The 19187-nt window shown below is 38.7% G+C and overlaps 1 protein-coding gene across 5 annotated transcripts in view; it reads right to left on the bottom strand.

The window, feature by feature from the left end:
- The window catches only part of trps1 (trichorhinophalangeal syndrome I), a 151297-nt gene extending 132407 nt beyond the window's left edge, over nt 1-18890 (bottom strand). The window contains exons 1-3 of one of the 5 annotated variants that reach the window (XM_067425819.1): nt 12914-13444; nt 12690-12749; nt 12053-12357 (exon numbers count right to left, since the gene is read on the bottom strand). In XM_067425819.1, coding sequence (XP_067281920.1) covers nt 12053-12065 — 13 coding nt within the window. In that variant the 5' untranslated portion in view covers nt 12066-12357; nt 12690-12749; nt 12914-13444. Of the gene's footprint in view, nt 1-12052; nt 12358-12482; nt 12506-12689; nt 12750-12913; nt 13445-17922; nt 18013-18542; nt 18580-18609 lie in introns of those variants that run through there. The other 4 variants (XM_067425817.1, XM_067425821.1, XM_067425820.1 and 1 more) reach the window with 4 other exon arrangements.
- Nucleotides 18891-19187: the final 297 nt, after the last annotated feature.

Genomic DNA, 19187 nt, shown 5'->3' with positions numbered 1-19187 from the left:
ACTTTCACAACCACAATATTAGTCGTTCTTTCAGTCTACAGTTTTTGTATCAATTCAGCCTTCGCCTGGAGTTTGATTGACAGGCGATCTGACTAATCATAATCCACCAATTTTGTCTGACAAAGCAGTCAAGAGAGTTCGTAGATTAACATCGGTGGACTTGAACTTGAAAAAACAGTGTGTACTGACATCTTTCCCTGGGTTAAAACAACATTCCTTCTAAAGTTCATTCATGTTTATTTGATACTATAAATTAACTAGAAGGAAGAGATGATCAGTTCACGAGCAGCTTTAACTGAGGCGCTACAGCGACCTGTCATAGCGCATTAAAGAGCCAAAAAAACAGTATTTATTGTTTACGTTTCTTAAAAAAATTACAAAATTGTAGAGTTGAGAGTGTTTCATATTAAAAGTAAGCTGCTCTGTCCTGTCTGTCAGTCTCCTCTTTGCTCTGCGATGTGTTTCCACTGCGTGAGAACATGACATGTGGTGTGAGAGTGCAACTTGTCGGACATAGCAACAGTAACTAAAGGGGGCGGGTCTTTGCGAATGGTCAATTTGGTACCGAGTAGCCCAGTTTCTATCCACATATTTTTAGGGAAATGTTTGGTAAATTGCATAAAAACAGAAATGCATGAATTTGAATAACTGTGCATAAAAACCCTTAAATACTTTAAAATCATGCATGCATGCAAAAGACACCATTGCAAAATTACAATTTTACATCACAAATAAACTAAGGATTTCGCGTGATTTATTGGCCACGTGCATTCTGTTCACTTTTTAATGCTATCGCTATCGGTCCGATAAGAAGATTTGGCCGATATCTTAAAGCCAATAAATAATGGCTTATTTCCTTCAGAGGAGACACAACAGATGCACACTGTTTGCCAGGATGGTTTTGAATGGCTTGAAATATGATTGTTGGTGATTGTTGGTTGATATGATTTTTTTTAAATCTCCTTATATGTTTTCACCTGTCTGAAATCAAGCCGTTCAATGTGTGACGTCACACGATCGGACACCGCTCCCACGACTGTTGATTGACCGCAGCGTTTCAGCTCAGACCCACCCTGAGCGAGCGCAAGCTGTCATCCGCCATTGTGGATACGCTGGAGCAGAATGGCGTCTAAGCGATTGTGGTGTTCTGTTCTTTTGTGTGATAATGAACACAGCAGGCATTTTGATGTTTGATATATCTGATATATCGAATTGATACGGCTGAACTTGCACAGATGTGTCCTGAAACTTTCTCCTGTTGTCTAAGCAACGCTTCACACTCAAAGCCCCCACAGAACAGAGGGGCGGGGTGAGCAAAGCGCATTAGCATAAAAGGCACATGCACAGAAATGGCTTGAGTTAAATTGAGTTAACGGCAGGTTAAATGAGTGATTTCTTAGAATACTAAATATAATTTTTTATTAAAGTATATTACAAAGTTTTAATTTAGGCACTAAATCATATTAAATTGTACAAAAATTGTATTACATGACCCCTTTAATGGTGAGACTTTTGTTTTTTCTAATAAGGCTCTCAAAAATTATTTAAAAAAAATTGGACTGAGATTTATTGGACAAAATATCGGCTTTCAAATAAAATGAATTATCGGTTATCAGTCAAAATATTCATATCCCTAAAATAAACAAATATTTGGCATTAATGTAATACTAATAATTATTATTATTATTATTATTATTATTATTATTATTATTATTATTATTATTATTATTATTATTGTTGTTGTTGTTGTTGTTGTTGTTGGTTATTATTATTATTATTATTATTATTATTATTATTATTATCAATATTATTATTAACAACAGGAAAAAAGCTTAAATGTTCACTTAAGGTGGATATTTTTTTTTTTATTTGATAAAAACACACACATAAACCATGATGGAAACACATTTACCAAATAGATTTCAAGATGTGAGTGAACTTTTGTTCAGGAAGAAAAATGTAATTGGCACAATTTCATTAATCTCAAATATTGCTATGGTCATTCTGTATAAATTTTTTTCTCAATGTGTACTTACACACAAAATACTGGCAGTTCAATACAGAACGCACATCTCTTAAAGAGGCCGCACAATATTCCAGCTCTTAAAGAGGCCGCACAATATTCCAGCTCTTAAAGGGGCCACACTATATTCCAGCTCTTAAAGGGGCCACACTATATTACAGCTCTCAAAGGGGCCACACTATATTCCAGCTCTTAAAGAGGCCGCACAATATTCCAGCTCTTAAAGGGGCCACACTATATTCCAGCTCTCAAAGGGGCCACACTATATTCCATCTCTTAAAGGGGCCACACTATATTCCAGCTCTTAAAGGGGCCACACTATATTCCAGCTCTCAAAGGGGCCACACTATATTCCAGCTCTTAAAGAGGCCGCACAATATTCCAGCTCTTAAAGAGGCCGCACAATATTCCAGCTCTTAAAGGGGCCACACTATATTCCAGCTCTCAAAGGGGCCACACTATATTCCATCTCTTAAAGGGGCCACACTATATTCCAGCTCTCAAAGGGGCCACACTATATTCCATCTCTTAAAGGGGCCACACTATATTCCAGCTCTTAAAGGGGCTGCACAATATTCCAGCTCTTAAAGGGGCCGCACAATATTCCAGCTCTTAAAGGGGCCGCACTATATTCCAGCTCTTAAAGGGGCCACACTATATGCCAGCTCTTAAAGGGGCTGCACAATATTCCAGCTCTTAAAGAGGCCGCACAATATTCCAGCTCTTAAAGGGGCCACACTATATTCCAGCTCTCAAAGGGGCCACACTATATTCCAGCTCTTAAAGGGGCCACACTATATTCCAGCTCTTAAAGGGGCTGCACAATATTCCAGCTCTTAAAGGGGCCGCACAATATTCCAGCTCTTAAAGGGGCCGCACTATATTCCAGCTCTTAAAGGGGCCACACTATATGCCAGCTCTTAAAGTGGCCACACTATATGCCAGCTCTTAAAGGGGCCACACTATATTCCAGCTCTTAAAGGGGCCACACTATATTCCAGCTCTTAAAGGGGCCACACTATGTTCCAGCTCTTAAAGGGGCCACACTATATTCCAGCTCTTAAAGGGGCCACACTATGTTCCAGCTCTTAAAGGGGCCACACTATATACCAGCTCTTAAAGGGATCTCACTATATTCCAGCTCTTAAAGGGGCCACACTATTTTCCAGCTCTTAAAGGGATCACGCTATATTCCAGCTCTTAAAGTGGCCGCACTATATTCCAGCTCTTAAAGGGATCGCACTATTATCCAGCTCTTAATTGGGACACACTATATTCCAGCTCTTAAAGGGGCCACACAATATTCCAGCTCTTAAAGGGGCCACACTATATTCAAGCTCTTAAAGGGGCCACACTATATTCAAGCTCTTAAAGGGCCACACTATATTCAAGCTCTTAAAGGGCCACACTATATTCAAGCTCTTAAAGGGCCGCACTATATTCCAGCTCTTAAAGGGGCCACACTATATTCCAGCTCTTAAAGGGATTGCACTATTTTCCAGCTCTTAAAGGGATTGCACTATTTTCCAGCTCTTAATTGGGACACACTATATTCCAGCTCTTAAAGGGGCCACACAATATTCCAGCTCTTAAAGGGGCCACACTATATTCCAGCTCTTAAAGGGGCCGCACTATATTCCATCTCTTAAAGGGGCCTTACTATATTCCTACTGGTAGAATATGGACCTCCTCCAGGTATGGTGTGGTTCTGGTGCACTCACAGGTCCACATAACAGCTTTCACTACCAATATTTCATACAAATTGTGCCTTTTCTGAACTAAACTGCCAGTGTGCCCTTTATTTATATTCTTAAAATGAGAGAAATCACTGCTAATTCTGAATTTTTAAGCTTAGGCTTAAGAGACATGAACAAGTTGATAAATATCTATAACCTTTGATACATATCTAGTCTTCCTGCTCTGTTGAGTTGATTATGGTTTCACTAATAATAAACGTGCATTTGCATAAAGCATGCATATTTGTCCATACTCAAGTTGATTAGAGTACTACAAATGTAATTTAAACTTAATTTAAGATACATTTACAACTGATAAAAATGCAATTAAATTGCGATTAATAGCGAGTTAACTCATGACAATCATGTGATTAATCGTGATTAAATATTTTAATCGATTGAGAGCCCTAATGACAATACTCGGAGGCTAGGTGCTACTGTGTTAATTTAATCTGTTAATATTTACATTGACATTTAGCTGTTAAATTAGTGTGTCCCATTGCAAATGGCTGTGGTATCCAAGTTGGTACTGAGAAGCATGAACATTTTATTATTTGGGCTCTTATAGCCCCTGCCTCAGACATAAGCTGTGGGCATAGTTTAAGACAGTGAAATTGTGCTTTCTTTCTCTTTAGCAATGTCTTTTTCAGAGAAAAGGTCAGGTAATAATGTCTGTACGTGCATTTGTGTGGTTTCCACTGTGATAGAGTGCCATAATTGGTCTTGCTGCAATTGTGTACTTGTATAAGAGCAAATATTACATGTTTCCTCTCAATATAATGACTGTAAAGTCTGTGCATGCAAGTGCAAGTGTGTGCGTGCAAGAATATGACTGTTTGCTAGAGAGCTTTTACGTTTTAGCTTCTGTACAATAACTCTCTACCTTGAGTGGAGCGCTTGGGGCTCGGATCACCCGCAACATATCAGCACAATTGACAAATCCAATCCCCGACGCCTACACAAGTGCCTGGCTCTCAACTCAACAGCTTCCTATAGACTCATCATCCCAGTTAGCTATAGCATGCAGGTCGAAGCACGCAGATTTATGGCATAGTTATATTGCATGGGAAATCTGAGTGCCTTGGTGTTCCATTTAATGCCAGAAAACTGGTAACCTACGGTGTCAGGTTTGTTACGGACCTAGAACATTCAAAATGGGTCTGTATTTGTTTACGATTAGAAATCGAGAAGAAAAATGGGCCTGAAAAAATCTCTTAGGGTGTTCACACTTGCTTGGTTAGTTTGGTCCGGACCAACAAATAAAAGACATTTAGTCCTTGTCCACTTAGCATTTACACTGGCATTTTAACACCGAACCTAAAGGCATAGAGATATGTTCACAACCACACTGTCAGAAAAACTATACATAGCTGTCACTGGGGCGGTACCCTAAGCTTCGTCCGTCCGAGCATGGATTATTGTGAGAAAAAACAGGTATGCTGAAGCACTCTGTCTTTTTTTTTAGGGTCGTATCTTGTTACATCATGCCTTGTTTTTGGTAAGTTTACCTGTCTTTGGTCTGTATTGCGTTCATATTTAATTCGAACGGCACTAGATAGATCATTTGGAAGCGGACTAAGACCAAACTTTTCAGCTTGTTTCACCAGGGTTTGTTATACTCCTACCAAACATGCCCAAAGTATCACCAACTACCTTAAAGTGCATTCAAAACTGCAGCAAACAGATATGAAAGACCAAGCTGCCTCATAGAAGTGGCCCTGAGACACTTCTCATAACCTGCTTCTTCATTATATAACTACAGGACGAGAAACGACAGCCCAAATAATGCCCTACATTGGAGTGAAGCTTAGGTAGAAGGACGTGGGAGGTGCTGAAGCGAATCATAGTTGTATTGTTACCACATACTTTCCAGCCTGGTGTCACTGGCTCGGTCCACCATCCAACTGTCCGCCTAAATCTCCCCCCCACCCAACATGCTGCAATTGGAAGGAGCACTAAAAGCTGCTTGGCTCCAGTTCGGCCGTCCTGACCGCCTCCAAGTCAACCAAACCCGACGTATAAATAAGAACAATATCAGATAAGTCTTGCAGGAAGCCTATAAACATTTACATTCTCTTTCAAGTGCTGTTTATGGATATTTTATCTCCTATCTGGAAGTCGAAGACATGGTGAAAAAAAAGACGGTGACCTGGGGAAGAATCCGAGGCGAGTGGTGAATCAAAAAGGCAGCAGGCCCTGACAGGGACCCAGGCCCATTGACCATAATAGGTGTTGAGAGTGGCGGCCTCCACAGAAATGAACCAGCTCCGTGGGCCTGCCAGATGAGTTATGGGATGGTGCGGGTAGAAATAGGGAGGGGAGGGATGCCTGGTAAGCTACTAATTCTATATCTTCCCCTGACAAAGACGAAGCGCAGCCAGCAGAGTTCAGTCTGGGAGACGGCGAGAGGGAGCTTGTAGGACTCACTGGTGTTGTGTTTAACAGAGTCGACCCACTCCTGCCTTCCTGTCCTCCAGCCTGATGCCTATCAGAGGCCGAAGTCTGACCACAGACAGTTAGCGTCTGGTTTGCTAAGCCTGAAAGATATTCCAAAAATTTAGTGATTACTTTTTTTGCGCCCATTAACCATAGACTTCTTTTTAAGGTCTGTCTATGAGCTGAAGTATGCAATAATGGGGAGGTTACCGAAATAAGTGAACAGTATTCAGCTGGTCATGTGATCCCATGAGGTGACCTGCTGCATGTAAAATACCTTTTTGGTAACACTTTAGTTTAGGGTCCAATTCTTACTATTAACGAGGATTTGGGCTGTTTATTAGTACTTATAAAGCACTTATTAATGCATTATTCTGCATTATCATATTCACTTAATCCTACTCAATACCTAAACTTAACAACTACCTTACTAACTATTAATAAGCAGTAATTAGGAGTTTATTGAGGCAAAAGTCATAGTTTATTGGACCTAGTGAGAATTAGACCCTAATCTAAAGTGTGACCAAAATGCCTTTATTTGCAAAACTTTTCTGCTGGTAAAACTACAGACCTGTAAGTTTTTAACTACACGATTTTAGCCCTGATTATACACTCACTGACAGTTAAAGCATTTCACAAAGGCATTGAGGCAAATAGGTGCTCGTTCAAATGACTGACAATCCCTATGAGTTATCAAATGACCTAAAAGAAGTGTCGATGCATCACCGATGCCTGAGATATTTAGCAGGTTAACTATACCCGTTTGAGATACAACTCCTGTAGCTGTTTTGCCTGGATCTGACATTGGCGACGACAGATAGATGTGTAGTGTGAAAGACCAGCAATGTGACGACTTTGGAAGATGTGTAGAGTTTGGGTAGCATTAATAATTCACAGAAAATGAAGTAATTTAATCACCCTCATGTCATTCTAAACAAACTTCCATATGCAAAACACAAAGGAAGATATTTTGGAAGAATATTGGAAAGCAAAGCATTTGTTACCATTGACTTCTACTGTATGCACAAGAACAAAATTCAAACAGGTTTGGAATGAAAATCTTTTTTTGCTGAACTATCCCTTTAAGATCATAGCAAAAATACTGTGTGATGCATACATTACGTTATGCATTTTTAAAATGTCCCGTTTTAGATAGAAGAGATAACTTATATCGCTTTTGGTCAAACTGTATTTTAGGGTTCAACTCTCAATATTAACTAGAATCTTAAAATCATGCATATTTTGGCTACGTATTTATACTTATAAAGCACATATCATATTGATGCCTTATTTTGCATAACTATATACAACATCTCTTAATCCTACCCAATATCTAAACTTAAACACTACAAAAACTACCTTATTAACTATTAATATGCAGTAAATTAGGAGTTTAGGCAAAAGTCGTAGTATGCATTTCCCATACTAAAGTTACCTCCCATTTTGCTGTATCGTGTCATGACTGTAAAAACGTATTGCTAAAAGCCAGAAATCAACCATTAAGCACTTGCAAATGAAAGCGATAACTTTTATCAAACACCACCATTACAAAGACAAAAAACTACCATAATGACCACCTTTAATTGTTCTATTAAAAAACCCACTAGAAAATCTTGAGAGTATCATTTATCATCCGTCGGATCTATCATCAAGTACTCAGTCCGGACATTTGAGAGACCTGAACTCCAGTCTGAACGGAGCGAGACAAATCACAGCAAACAGTAGCAGTGCCACTCTGGACGGCTTCCGTCCCACATTCACCTGAGCCCTTCTAATCTGCAAAATAATGGCGCTCTTACACCAAGGTGCATCCTTGCCTGACGTGACGCCTTTTGTCTCCTCCTGTGTTGTGACAACACTTACATTTGTAAATTGCCCTCCTTGTACAGGATAAACATCTGATAGCCACAAGAGAAGGGGGTTGGGGAGCGTAACAAGCCTCTGGGACTTCCTCTAAACAAATGGAGAAATCTTTAGAAGGGCTACTGTTTGTGTTTGCCAAAGACACGGCCAGGATACATGAGGCTCCTGTCAATGGCCTATTCAACTACACTAAAGTTGGCCCGAAGGGTGCTTCTTGGGGGAAAAGATCGCAAATGCTGCAGAGTTATTGCCGGTTGAAGTAGCTAAAATATTGTATCAGAAACATGTAATACGATCTGCATTACACTATGCAACTGAACCTGGGCTTTGAACCAAAAGCATAATATTGCTGTGCACTGACGCTGTGCAGGCATCACTCAATGTGTGAACAATGTGGTCAGAAGCACTCTGTCAAAGCTGCTCATTGGATTGGCAATTACTTGAAAAAAAAGAAGAATGAAAGAAAGAAAAAAAGAGAAACAGCAGATTAATCATGCTGTTAGCGATGAAGATGAAGACGTTGATTAATGCAGTTTGGCTTTTTAAACAAACAACTCCTGAGTGTGCGGTGTGCTCAGCATTACCCTTTAATTTAGAGAGGGTTGACTGGAGAAGTTTTGTTTTTGCAGCTTCGCTGAGGCCCTTGTTCTTTACCCCCTTCTCCAGGGCTTTTTTCCCCCTCTCTGACACCATATGGAGCAGGCCTCGCGGAAACAATCCGCTAAAAACAACAGGCCTGCACTCAACTGTTCCCTCCGTTTTTAACACCATGCAAGAATAAATTGCTCCCTCATTGTGCGTTCTGCCAGTGGTCCGGGATCATTTTTGTGTTCTCGATCTAATTAGATTAGTTCGGTGCCGGTTCGGGGTTACTGCAAGACGGTGCCACACGAGTGGAGGAATATCGGGCTAATTGGCAGGCGTATACGACCCGGGCATCGCCATTTGCGGGCAGGTTCGCTTCTCTCTCATTACCGCCATTTTGCAACTATCTCAAAAGTCTGTAATAACTCGGCTCACTGTATTCTTACAGGCAAAGATTGGAGTCAAACTAGCGAGTCTCATTAGGCGCGCTCACGACCGACACCTCTCAGTTCGTAAAGGCTCTGCTGTTTATCTAGCAGGCCTGAAACGCATATAGATGTGGAATTTCCATTGCATTGGCAACCGGTTCACACTCACATGCTAATTCCACGCCTGAAAAAAAAAGAATCGACGTCTTTAAAAACGTATTACAGCAAGTAACCTGCAAATGAAAACTTTTAATTACACTATTAATTAACTATAACCATGACTTTTGCCTGATAAACTGCTTATTACTAGACAGTCAGGTTGCTGTTAATGTTAAGGTTAAGTATTGGGTAGGATTAAGGGATGCAAGATATGATCATGCAGAATAAACCGCCAATATCCTAGTAATAAGCATGCTAATAAGCAACTAGTTAAAAGTTACCAAAAACATTTCATATCGGCATTATGTTCCTCAAAAGTATCAAACTTGAGGTATTATGTGGTTGAATAAAGTCTCACTGAATGCCACATTTCTATATGCACTGCAAAAACCGAGGAACAACCGTAGAGGCGAATGATCAGACTTTTAAATGAACATTATGAAAACATTTGGCCGTCTGCCTCCCTCGGCACGCTGGCACGCCATACATCACACAGGCACCTACTGGAGAACTATGCAGACCACTCAAATTTCCCCACCATAACTCAACCAAATTATACAAAGCAAGGTACAAGTAATAAGCATAAGCTTTAACTCACGGCATAAATCCATGTTTATACCCAAAAACGGGCATGCGAGTCAAAGAGATGTTCCAGCGCATAACAGCTGAACCTATAAGGATATGAGCATAACTAATGCACATACTGTATGCTTAAGATGCAATTAAAAGTAGGCTGTGATTAAGAAGTCGTCATTTTGAAAATATAGGCCACTTTAGTGCAAACACACCACATAGTGTTCAATGTCTAATATCAGTGAAGAATCACCGTCTGGACTAAACACTGCCATGAATTTACATTTATGGGTTTAGTCTGGGTCATGCGCATCAAATACACTAACTTTTAAAGCAAACTAAATCAGCAAAATGGAGGTGGGCATATAAAAATATGAGGTTGTGGAAACAGATCAAGTCATGTTTGAAAAGAGGAGATAGATGAATATTATTAATTTACTCTTACTATAATAGTGCAATAAGAATTGCAAAATTTGCAATTTTATATAAAGAACTATTTTCACTAAAGCACATCGAAATTCAGAGAAAGCCAGGCAACAATTTGTTTAAAAAAAAGGACGAACAAACGCATTACAACCGAGTAAGCCCCATCAGGGGCCCCTGGACCCCCGTATTAGCAATGAGGGATCTCAGGTGACCCTTGACCTAGAAGCCTGTGTCGGAGTTCTGGGTGAGGGATCCATGGGGTTAATCTTGCCATTCAGCTTCACCCCCACGTCTAACACCAACCCAAACCATCAAGCACATTTTTTACCATCCCTGTGAGCAGGTTTTCCCCTGAAATCCAGACTGGAGAAGATGGCATATGTTTAACATTACGCAAATCTGCTGAAACGGCAGGGCACACGAGAGAAAGCTCCACTGTGGCAGCGTTACTACTGTAATCACTGGCCGTTACAGGTCGTTTATTATACATTTCGGCACAGGAGAAAACAGTCAGCTATGATGACACACGCTCAGATTACCTCATTTAAGAACGACTACTGCTCGCAACCCAGACCGCGAAGAATGCGGCCGCTTTTAGAGCTCCATATTACTGCATTTCTACATTCATCAGCTCGACTGAAAATCATGTGCGGTACAGAGCAAGTAGACTTTTTTTGCAAAAACGTTTAATGCAATTATGACGATTTATGATGTAATTAAATAACCGAGCATCAAACACAAAAACCAACTAACGCAAAAAAAAACTATTAGATTAGTCCTATTCTCTCTATATACGGTGACACTTTAGTATGGTGAACAATTCTCACGTTTAGCTAGTTGCTTATTCGCTTTTTAATCTTACTTATAAAGCACATATTAATGCTTTATTCTGCATGATCATATTCTACATCCCTACATAAACGTAAACGATACAACAACCTTACTAACTATCAATAAGCAGTAAAGTAGGAGTTTATTGAGGCAAAAGTCATAGTTAATCATACTAAAGTGTAACCAAACTAACTATTAATAAGCTCCTAATTACTGCTTATTAATAGTTTTAGGTATTGAATTATGAATGTAGAATATGCTCATGCATAATAAGGCACTAGTATATGCTTTATATAAACAGCCAATATCCTAGTAATATGCATGCTGATAAGCAACTAGTTAATAGTGAAAACTGACTAGAAGACACTAAACTAAAGTGTTACCAAAATTATTTATGTTGTTTTCTCCTGCGTTTAGGTGACACAAAATCAACCGTTTAGAAGACTAAATTGTATGCACATACAAAAACAAAACAAAAACGTTATCTATATCTTACTACGCACATATTTTATGAGCAATGAAGAATAAGCGTTCCACAAACTCAGTGGCAGAGAAGAAAACCAGAGCACAGTATCACCTGGTCCACAAATGTACAGTTCAAAAAAAAATACTGCTTGTGTGGCCTCTCATTACCCTGGAGAAAACCCACAGATAGGCAAAAAAAAAGTCAGGGAGAAGAAAGTCAGTAAATTCTACTGTTCCACGTAATAAACGCCAAAGCAGGGGATGATGGCCTTACTGAAGATCAAAGCAGTTTAACAGCTTGAGCTATCTAGCGGTCTAGATTACTGCCCTGAACTACAGGAAGACTGGGTTAAAAGTTACCATAAATAAGGTTTTAAAGCTACATCACCCCAAGACAAAAAAATCACGTCTTTTGCCGTTAGTTTAGGAGACGTGCAACACGACTAGCATGGAAAACCACAAAATGCCACACGCCGGCAGAAATCCCTGCGTTTTTCTAAAACACAATCAATCGCACATATACATACCTCTGTTAAGCATTGGGTTATAGCATTATCACACTCAAATCCAACAGGGAGGCAGATATCAAAGCTGGCAGAGTATCCAAAGACCCTTCCCTGAGGAGCCCTCCGAGGTATCCTTTATTCCACATCCATTCTGGCCTGGGAATCATTCCATTTCTTTTCCCCCACAGTGTTCACAAAGTTTAGTCGCTCTACGTGAGTTGCTTGTGAAATGCGCCGTCCCGTACTTCCTTTTCTCAGAAGACCTCACAGGTGCAGATGATCCTGGGTGCGAGGGGTGACCAAAACCACACCGTTCTTCTCGATCACTGTAACAACAAAACAGCACATGTTCAGCGAGAAGGAAGTGCTATGGGTAAACAGCAATTTTTTAGACATTTTTTGTAAGAGGTGCATGCACACGCTTAAACATTTTTAGAAAAGAAGGCTCTACCAAAGGACACCAAAATGCACGCAGAGAGAGAGCCGAGACTGAGAAATCCTGCGTCATGTACTCAGGCAGTCTGACAGCAGCTTTCATGAATGGGAGCTCTGACAGTACAGGCCCTCTGGCCGACCAAATTGGAAACAGGAAAACAAACATTCTCAAGGAAAACTCCCCCACACCCCACAACCAGCGTAACCCCTCCCCCCTACAAACCTTTTCTTCCACTCATTCTGTACAACCTGTGTCAGGTTAGCAATAGTCAACCGCACCAGCCTTCAGACCACACAGATGGAGAGCGTTCAGCCACCATGAGATGAAGAGAGAGAGAGAGAAAAAAAGACAAAAAAAGCTAAAAGAAAACCTGTTTGAGAGGTGAAAGAACGTAGCAAGGAAAGAAGAGAAAGAAAGAAAGAAAGAAAGAAAAAGGCTAAACTGACTCATCGGCGTTCCAGAGGGGCCGGCGGACAGGAGGATCGGCGGATGCACTAAACTCGGCATGTCGGAATGGGGAGGAGAGGAAGTGGGCAATGCTGGCTCCAAAACGTTCAGAAAGTTTTAGATACGAGGCCGAAGGCTTGCGGGATGAGATACTTTTTGATACTCTACGTTTAGTTGTAAAACAACAGCCAACTCATAAGAAAAGCTAACCTGACGGGAATAAAGGCTTTATCGTCACACCTCACTTTATCGTGTCAGTTGTTTTTAATTCCTCCAGAGTTTGTCAATGAGTAAGAATGAAGACTTAGGGGAACTTCGATTTCTTTTTCTGCAACCTACTACTCTACTGGGAATACGAGAGTTTTCAGTCAGCAAACTTTACCAGATGTACGCTAACCACTAAAATATTACACGCCACATAATTAGCCTAACAAGTGATGTCAAACAGCTCAGACAGAGTCAGAGACCCAAACCGTCTCTTATCTGGGGGAGTCGTTAAAATCACTCCACTGCAGCCATCGAAATATAATATTCACTTATTTTACAGGATAAAGGAGGCTTGCCATGACACCACGGGTCAAAGGTCCTCCAGTTTCATTCCCACGCAGGGTGTGAGAAAAAAGGTAAAGATTTCACCTAAACTCAAAGCACTTAATTCTTGAGCTCATAAAACGCCCACACAAAAACGCACTTTTCTAGTTATTTCGCATCGAATCCATTCATGTTGCATGAAAGTTTAGTGAGAAAATCCATGACGATGGCAAGTCTGCTATAACTCACCATAACAAGTCTATAGCACACATCCAGAGCCATTTAGTGACTTCAAAAACAGGATGAAAAGCATATGACGAGACAAGGGACGACCTCTGTGAACTGCGGCTCTTTTATTCTTGAAAATCCGGAGGAAAAAAAGACCTGCTATTCATATGCAGGCTACATCAAATATATGTTATAAAAGCTTTTAAGGGCACCAATTATCAGGAGCTGTCTCTTTGTAAACCTTGGCATTTCATCAGGCGACTACAAAAACAATATTCTAAAAGTTTCCTGTCTCCCATGTTTGGAGATTTTTAACCACAAAAAAAACAAAGCGAAAAGGAATTTCTATAAAGTCATTGATGCATCATTTCAAAACACTTGCCTGGAATGAAATACTGTGCCGTCCGTTACAATGCAACGTTTGAAATAAAAACACACTTTTTCTTTTGTTTTATAATAATCATTTTAAGTCTCACAATCACAAACAAAACTTAGTCCGTGTTTGGTTGCATTTAAGTGATTTTTTGCTACATGGAAAAGTTTGTTTGAGCTCACTTTGAAGCAACAAATGAATAAAAATAAATGCAAAAAGTGATTATATTTTCTAACAACCAAGAAAACTTGTAGTCATCAACTACTTACAATATGTTCTTTGCAAGCAAACACTAGCGTGATCCATTCTCTATCTCTGTCATTAAAAAAAAAAAGTTCCCTACCATTCATTTTCTCTACGGGATTCTTATTCAACGGCACCAACGCCACATGAATCTGCCGCAGGGACACAAGTGGCAAATCTCGGTGCGGCAAGAAGTTAGCCCAAAAAGAAGTTGTGCAAACTCAGAAGCCACGAAGAACAAATGCAAGACCCCCACTGCTGCTTTCTCCCTCCACCAAGGCCCAAATTCATTTGTCAGCCGTAAAGTTCCTGACTATACAGCGCTGATCTATTGCCTCTCTCCAAAGAGCTCACAGATGTGGAGTCATTTACATTTCAAATACACCTCAAGCTTTTCAATCACTTCAAACGCGCCTTATCAGACAACTCATGTGGATCTTATTCTTCTATGTGGACTGAGAACTGAATCTAGTAAACCGCTGAATGGATATTAACGTGTATCACATGATGCACAGGGAATGAAATAATACTCCAAGATGGTGTTATTTTTTAATCTTCTGAACTCTAGATTGCTACATATGTGAAAATGGCTAAAAACTTGATTGACCGATAATCGGTTTAGATGTTTTATGCTATTTTTGTTAGAATTATTTTTACATGCTATATTTGTTAATTGATCAAAAATATTATTTAAAAAAGTCATTAGTGCACTATATAATTTGTATTATAATATAATGTATTATATATAATTTTTGCTCTATTTATTTATATGGAACGGTGTTTTGTTTTGTTTTGTTGCTTTGTCTACAAGGAGAGAGTGCAGAAAATACAGTATTTAAAAAGTGTTTGTTCAGTTCAGTGCTGTTGTTATAACAGACAAAAACACAAATAAATATCGGTTCTGTATATCGGTTATCGGGCACATAAACATGCTATTAATTTGTATTGTTTTAAAAAACAAATTTTGGTCGATCTCTATAGCCTATTTGATGCACAAAAAAACTTTTTTAAAGTCCTCAAGGATTTTTTTTATTTTATTTTATGCACTTTGTCTATATTTATGTCTATACTTTTTTATTTTATGCACTTTTTCAGAGTATTTATTAATGTAGAAGTGTGTATTGATTTGTATGCAAGGAGGGCGTGCAGAAAATAAAGAATTTAAAAAGTGTTAAACAGTTTGTTCAGTTCAGTGCTGTTGTTATAAATGTCAAAAACAGAAATAAACCAATAAATAAATATCGGTTCTGTTTATCGGTTAATCGGCACATAAACATGCTATTAATTGGAATCCGTATTGGTTATTTAAAAAAGTCATACTTTTTACCTGTTTGTTTACCTGATCAAAGATTATTTTTATTTATATATTTATTTTTTAAACACTTTAGTGATAGTGCACTATATATTTTTTGCACTCTTTCAGACTTTATTGATTATTTTTGTTTTGTAGGCAATGAGGGAGTGCAGAAAATACAGTATTTAAAAAGTGTTTGTTCAGTTCAGTTCTGTTGTTGTAATTGTCAAAAACAGAAAAAAGGCAATAAATAATTTTCAGTTCTGTATATCGGTTATCGGACACAAACATCAGCTGGTATCGTTTTTGTTTTTTTTAAATATCAATATTGGTCAATATTTGATGCACAAACATACTTTTTTAAAGTCCTCAAAGATAATAAAAAAGTAAGTTGTATCTATTTATTGATGTAGAAGTGCGTTTAGTTTTGTATGGAGGGAAAGAATTTAAAGTGTTTAACAGTTTAGTGTTGCTGCAATACTTAAAAAAAAAGCAAGAAACTGATAAATAAATATTGGATCTGTATATCGGTATCGTTTTGTAAAAAATCATTTTCAGTCAATCTCTATATTATGATGCACAAAAATAACTTTTTAAAGTCCTCAAAGATTAAAAAAGGCTATTTTTTCATTTTTGCATTCTTTCAGAAATAAACTAATAAATAAATAAATATTGGTTCTGTATATCGGTTATTGGGCACATTGGTATCGGTTATAAAAATATCAATATTTTTCAATTTCTATAAATGAAAAAATACTTTTTTAAAGTACTCAAAGATTTTTTTTTTAAGTCTTTTTAAAGTTTTATTTTATGCACTCTTTCTGACTCTATTTATTGATGTATTGTTTCAAGGAGGGAGTGCAGAAAAATACAATGTTTAAAAAGTGTTTGTTCAGTTGTTATAATTGACAAAAACAGAAATAAAGCAATAAATACATATCGGTTCTGTATATCGGTTATCAGACATTGGTATCAGTTAAAAATATAAAAAATAGTTTGAGCTCTATATTTGATGCACAAAAAGTCCTCAAACATTTAAAAATAGTCATGGAACTGTAAAAAGAGTTCAGATAAAGGCTAACACTTTACAATAAGGTTTCATTAGTTAGCACTTTAGTTTAGTTGGCCTAAAAATGTACAATACTTCTAGCATTTATTATTCTTAGTTAATTTCAACATTTCATTAGTTAGCACTTTAGTTTAGTTGGCCTAAAAATGTACAATACTTCTAGCATTTATTATTCTTAGTTAATTTCAACATTTACAAACACGTTATTAAAAATCAAAAGTTGTGTTTGTTACATTAGTAAATGCACTGTGAACTAATATGAACAATCAATGAACAGCTGGACTTTTGTTAACATTGTCAAAGATTAGTAAATACTGTAACAACTGTATTGTTCATTGTTAGTTAATGCATTAACTAATGTTAACAAATGAGATCTTATTGTAAAGTGTTAGCAGATAAAGTGATTGTGGATGATGACAGAGCTGAGGTTCCCTGTTGACTGTATCTGAAACTATGTGTACAGTTGTGTTTCTCTAAATGATGAGCCGCGTTTGCCTGCACGGGCTTTGTCATTAAGAAACATTTACCGACAAACCATTTTAAGACAGAAAAAGAGAGCATATCATTTCCAGACTGCCCGAGTGTGGCAACTTTCACAGTTTACAGGAAACAGTGCAACTCATCTACTGGAACCAACATGGGATTTTATATCATGACAATCAGATATACAGGTTATACGCTTCATTACAGCACATTTAAGTGAAGTGTGGGTGATTTTATCAGTTCTAAGATAAATATTTATTTCCACACACTTAATGCCATTCTGATGTGAAAGTGATTGTAAAACCAAACTAACTGGAAACATCACCACAGTTGCAGAAATGAGGAACGCCAAATAATGTTACTCATATGCCACACAAAATGTATAGGATATGAATACACACATAACTAACCTATAACAGTTAATATATGTGTGAATTGACTCACAAAAGTTTCTATTGATTGATAACATCAACAACAAGGGGAAACGACTACTGCACATGCCAAGACAAAATGTACCATTTCTATATGCATGCCTTGATGTTAGAGGATTGAAACAGAGTTATTTAAATTCCTTGAAAAAGTTTTTGGGAAAGTGATAAGCTGCATCACGCCACAAGAAACTTTGTGAACTATACAGCCTCCCCCCAAACACACCTAAGTGTTAAAGTTGTCCACACAGTTGCTAAAACAAATATAAAGTTTTTTCAGTAGTTATCAATTCACACAAAACACACATCCAAATGAGAAACACTCGCTATTCATAAACTTTTCCTCAGGAACAACTTACAGCTCGTCTCCATCGCTTCGAAGAACGCAGTGAAACAACACAACGACATATGTTTGGCTATAAAACCGCAAATAGCGATAAAACCCCGACTGACTAAACAACCTGCGCGTCTTTGTGTGTGTGGAAAATGCAACATTCAGCGCGTTGCCATGCCTACGCGTTTTCTTATCGTACATCAGTTACGGAAAGTTTTCGAAGTTTGTGTGGAAAGCGCCGTTCAGCATCATTTACGCAAAAACAGTAGCCTACACACCAATGAAACTTTCTATAACTTTAGCTGTGCTCCGTTTAGCTACTGCAACGCTTAAACAATGCAAATAAAAGGCGCCTCGCGGCTCAAACGCGCGAGAGGAATTGCTACATTATGGATATTATGTTGCGCAGAACGCATTGCAACACAGAATGAAATGGCTGAAAAGAAATGGGAAGGAAAAGGTAGCCTTCTTGTGTTTTCTCTCAACTGCTGGGAGATAAAATGTAACAAGTCGCCGATTCGAATGTGCAAATTAGCCTCAAAATGCGAAATCCGGAGAGCCGTGCTCTTGTTTTCGTTACAAAGTAGCACTCAACTGATTCATCACCAAATCCCTTCGCCCTTCTCCACATTACATAACAATCACCCCTAAAAGACATCAGGAACTACCGCTAAAATCCACATCGTTCTTCATTGATTCGCTTTCTCCTTACCTGTTGATTAAATTGCAATAGTCTTTGCAGTCTGAAAGATGGTGGAGCTTTGGCGTGAGCCATGGAGCGTCTTTGTGTTGTTTGTTTGTTGATCTCGGGGAATGATTTCTTTTTTATGGGGATGTAAGATTGCGAATTGCTCCTGTACACGTGAAATCTTGGGAGACTGTGTTTAATAGTAGAAAACGCCTGAGTCTGGGGTGGAAAAAAGGAGGTTGGTTTTTGCAGTGATCTCAGTTCTTTATCAGAAATGTTATCGCTTGTCAGGACCTCAGACTCCAGGCATTACGTCAGTTTCAAGACACCAACACTATTAATATCAAGAAGCCCTTGCGGAGGAAAGCGCCACCCTAGAGCGCGCTCTCTTAAAGGGACAGTGACCACCGAAAAGGCTCAGGCTCAGGCAGCACTGAGATCTGCTGGAGAAACGCTGAGATCTGAAGCCATCTCAAGCCCTGCTTCGCGCTTCTGATCTAACAGCGAAGACCAAACGATGCTAAGTGCAGCGGGAAAAATAATTCATGATTCTTTAGGGGACAGCATATTGTTTCTCATAGTCATTTTCAGAGCTGGGCTGT

The sequence above is a fragment of the Pseudorasbora parva genome, chromosome 19 (genome assembly GCF_024679245.1).
Source record: "Pseudorasbora parva isolate DD20220531a chromosome 19, ASM2467924v1, whole genome shotgun sequence".
Taxonomy (NCBI): Eukaryota; Metazoa; Chordata; class Actinopteri; order Cypriniformes; family Gobionidae; genus Pseudorasbora; species Pseudorasbora parva.
This window is presented reverse-complemented; position numbering and strand designations above follow the sequence as displayed.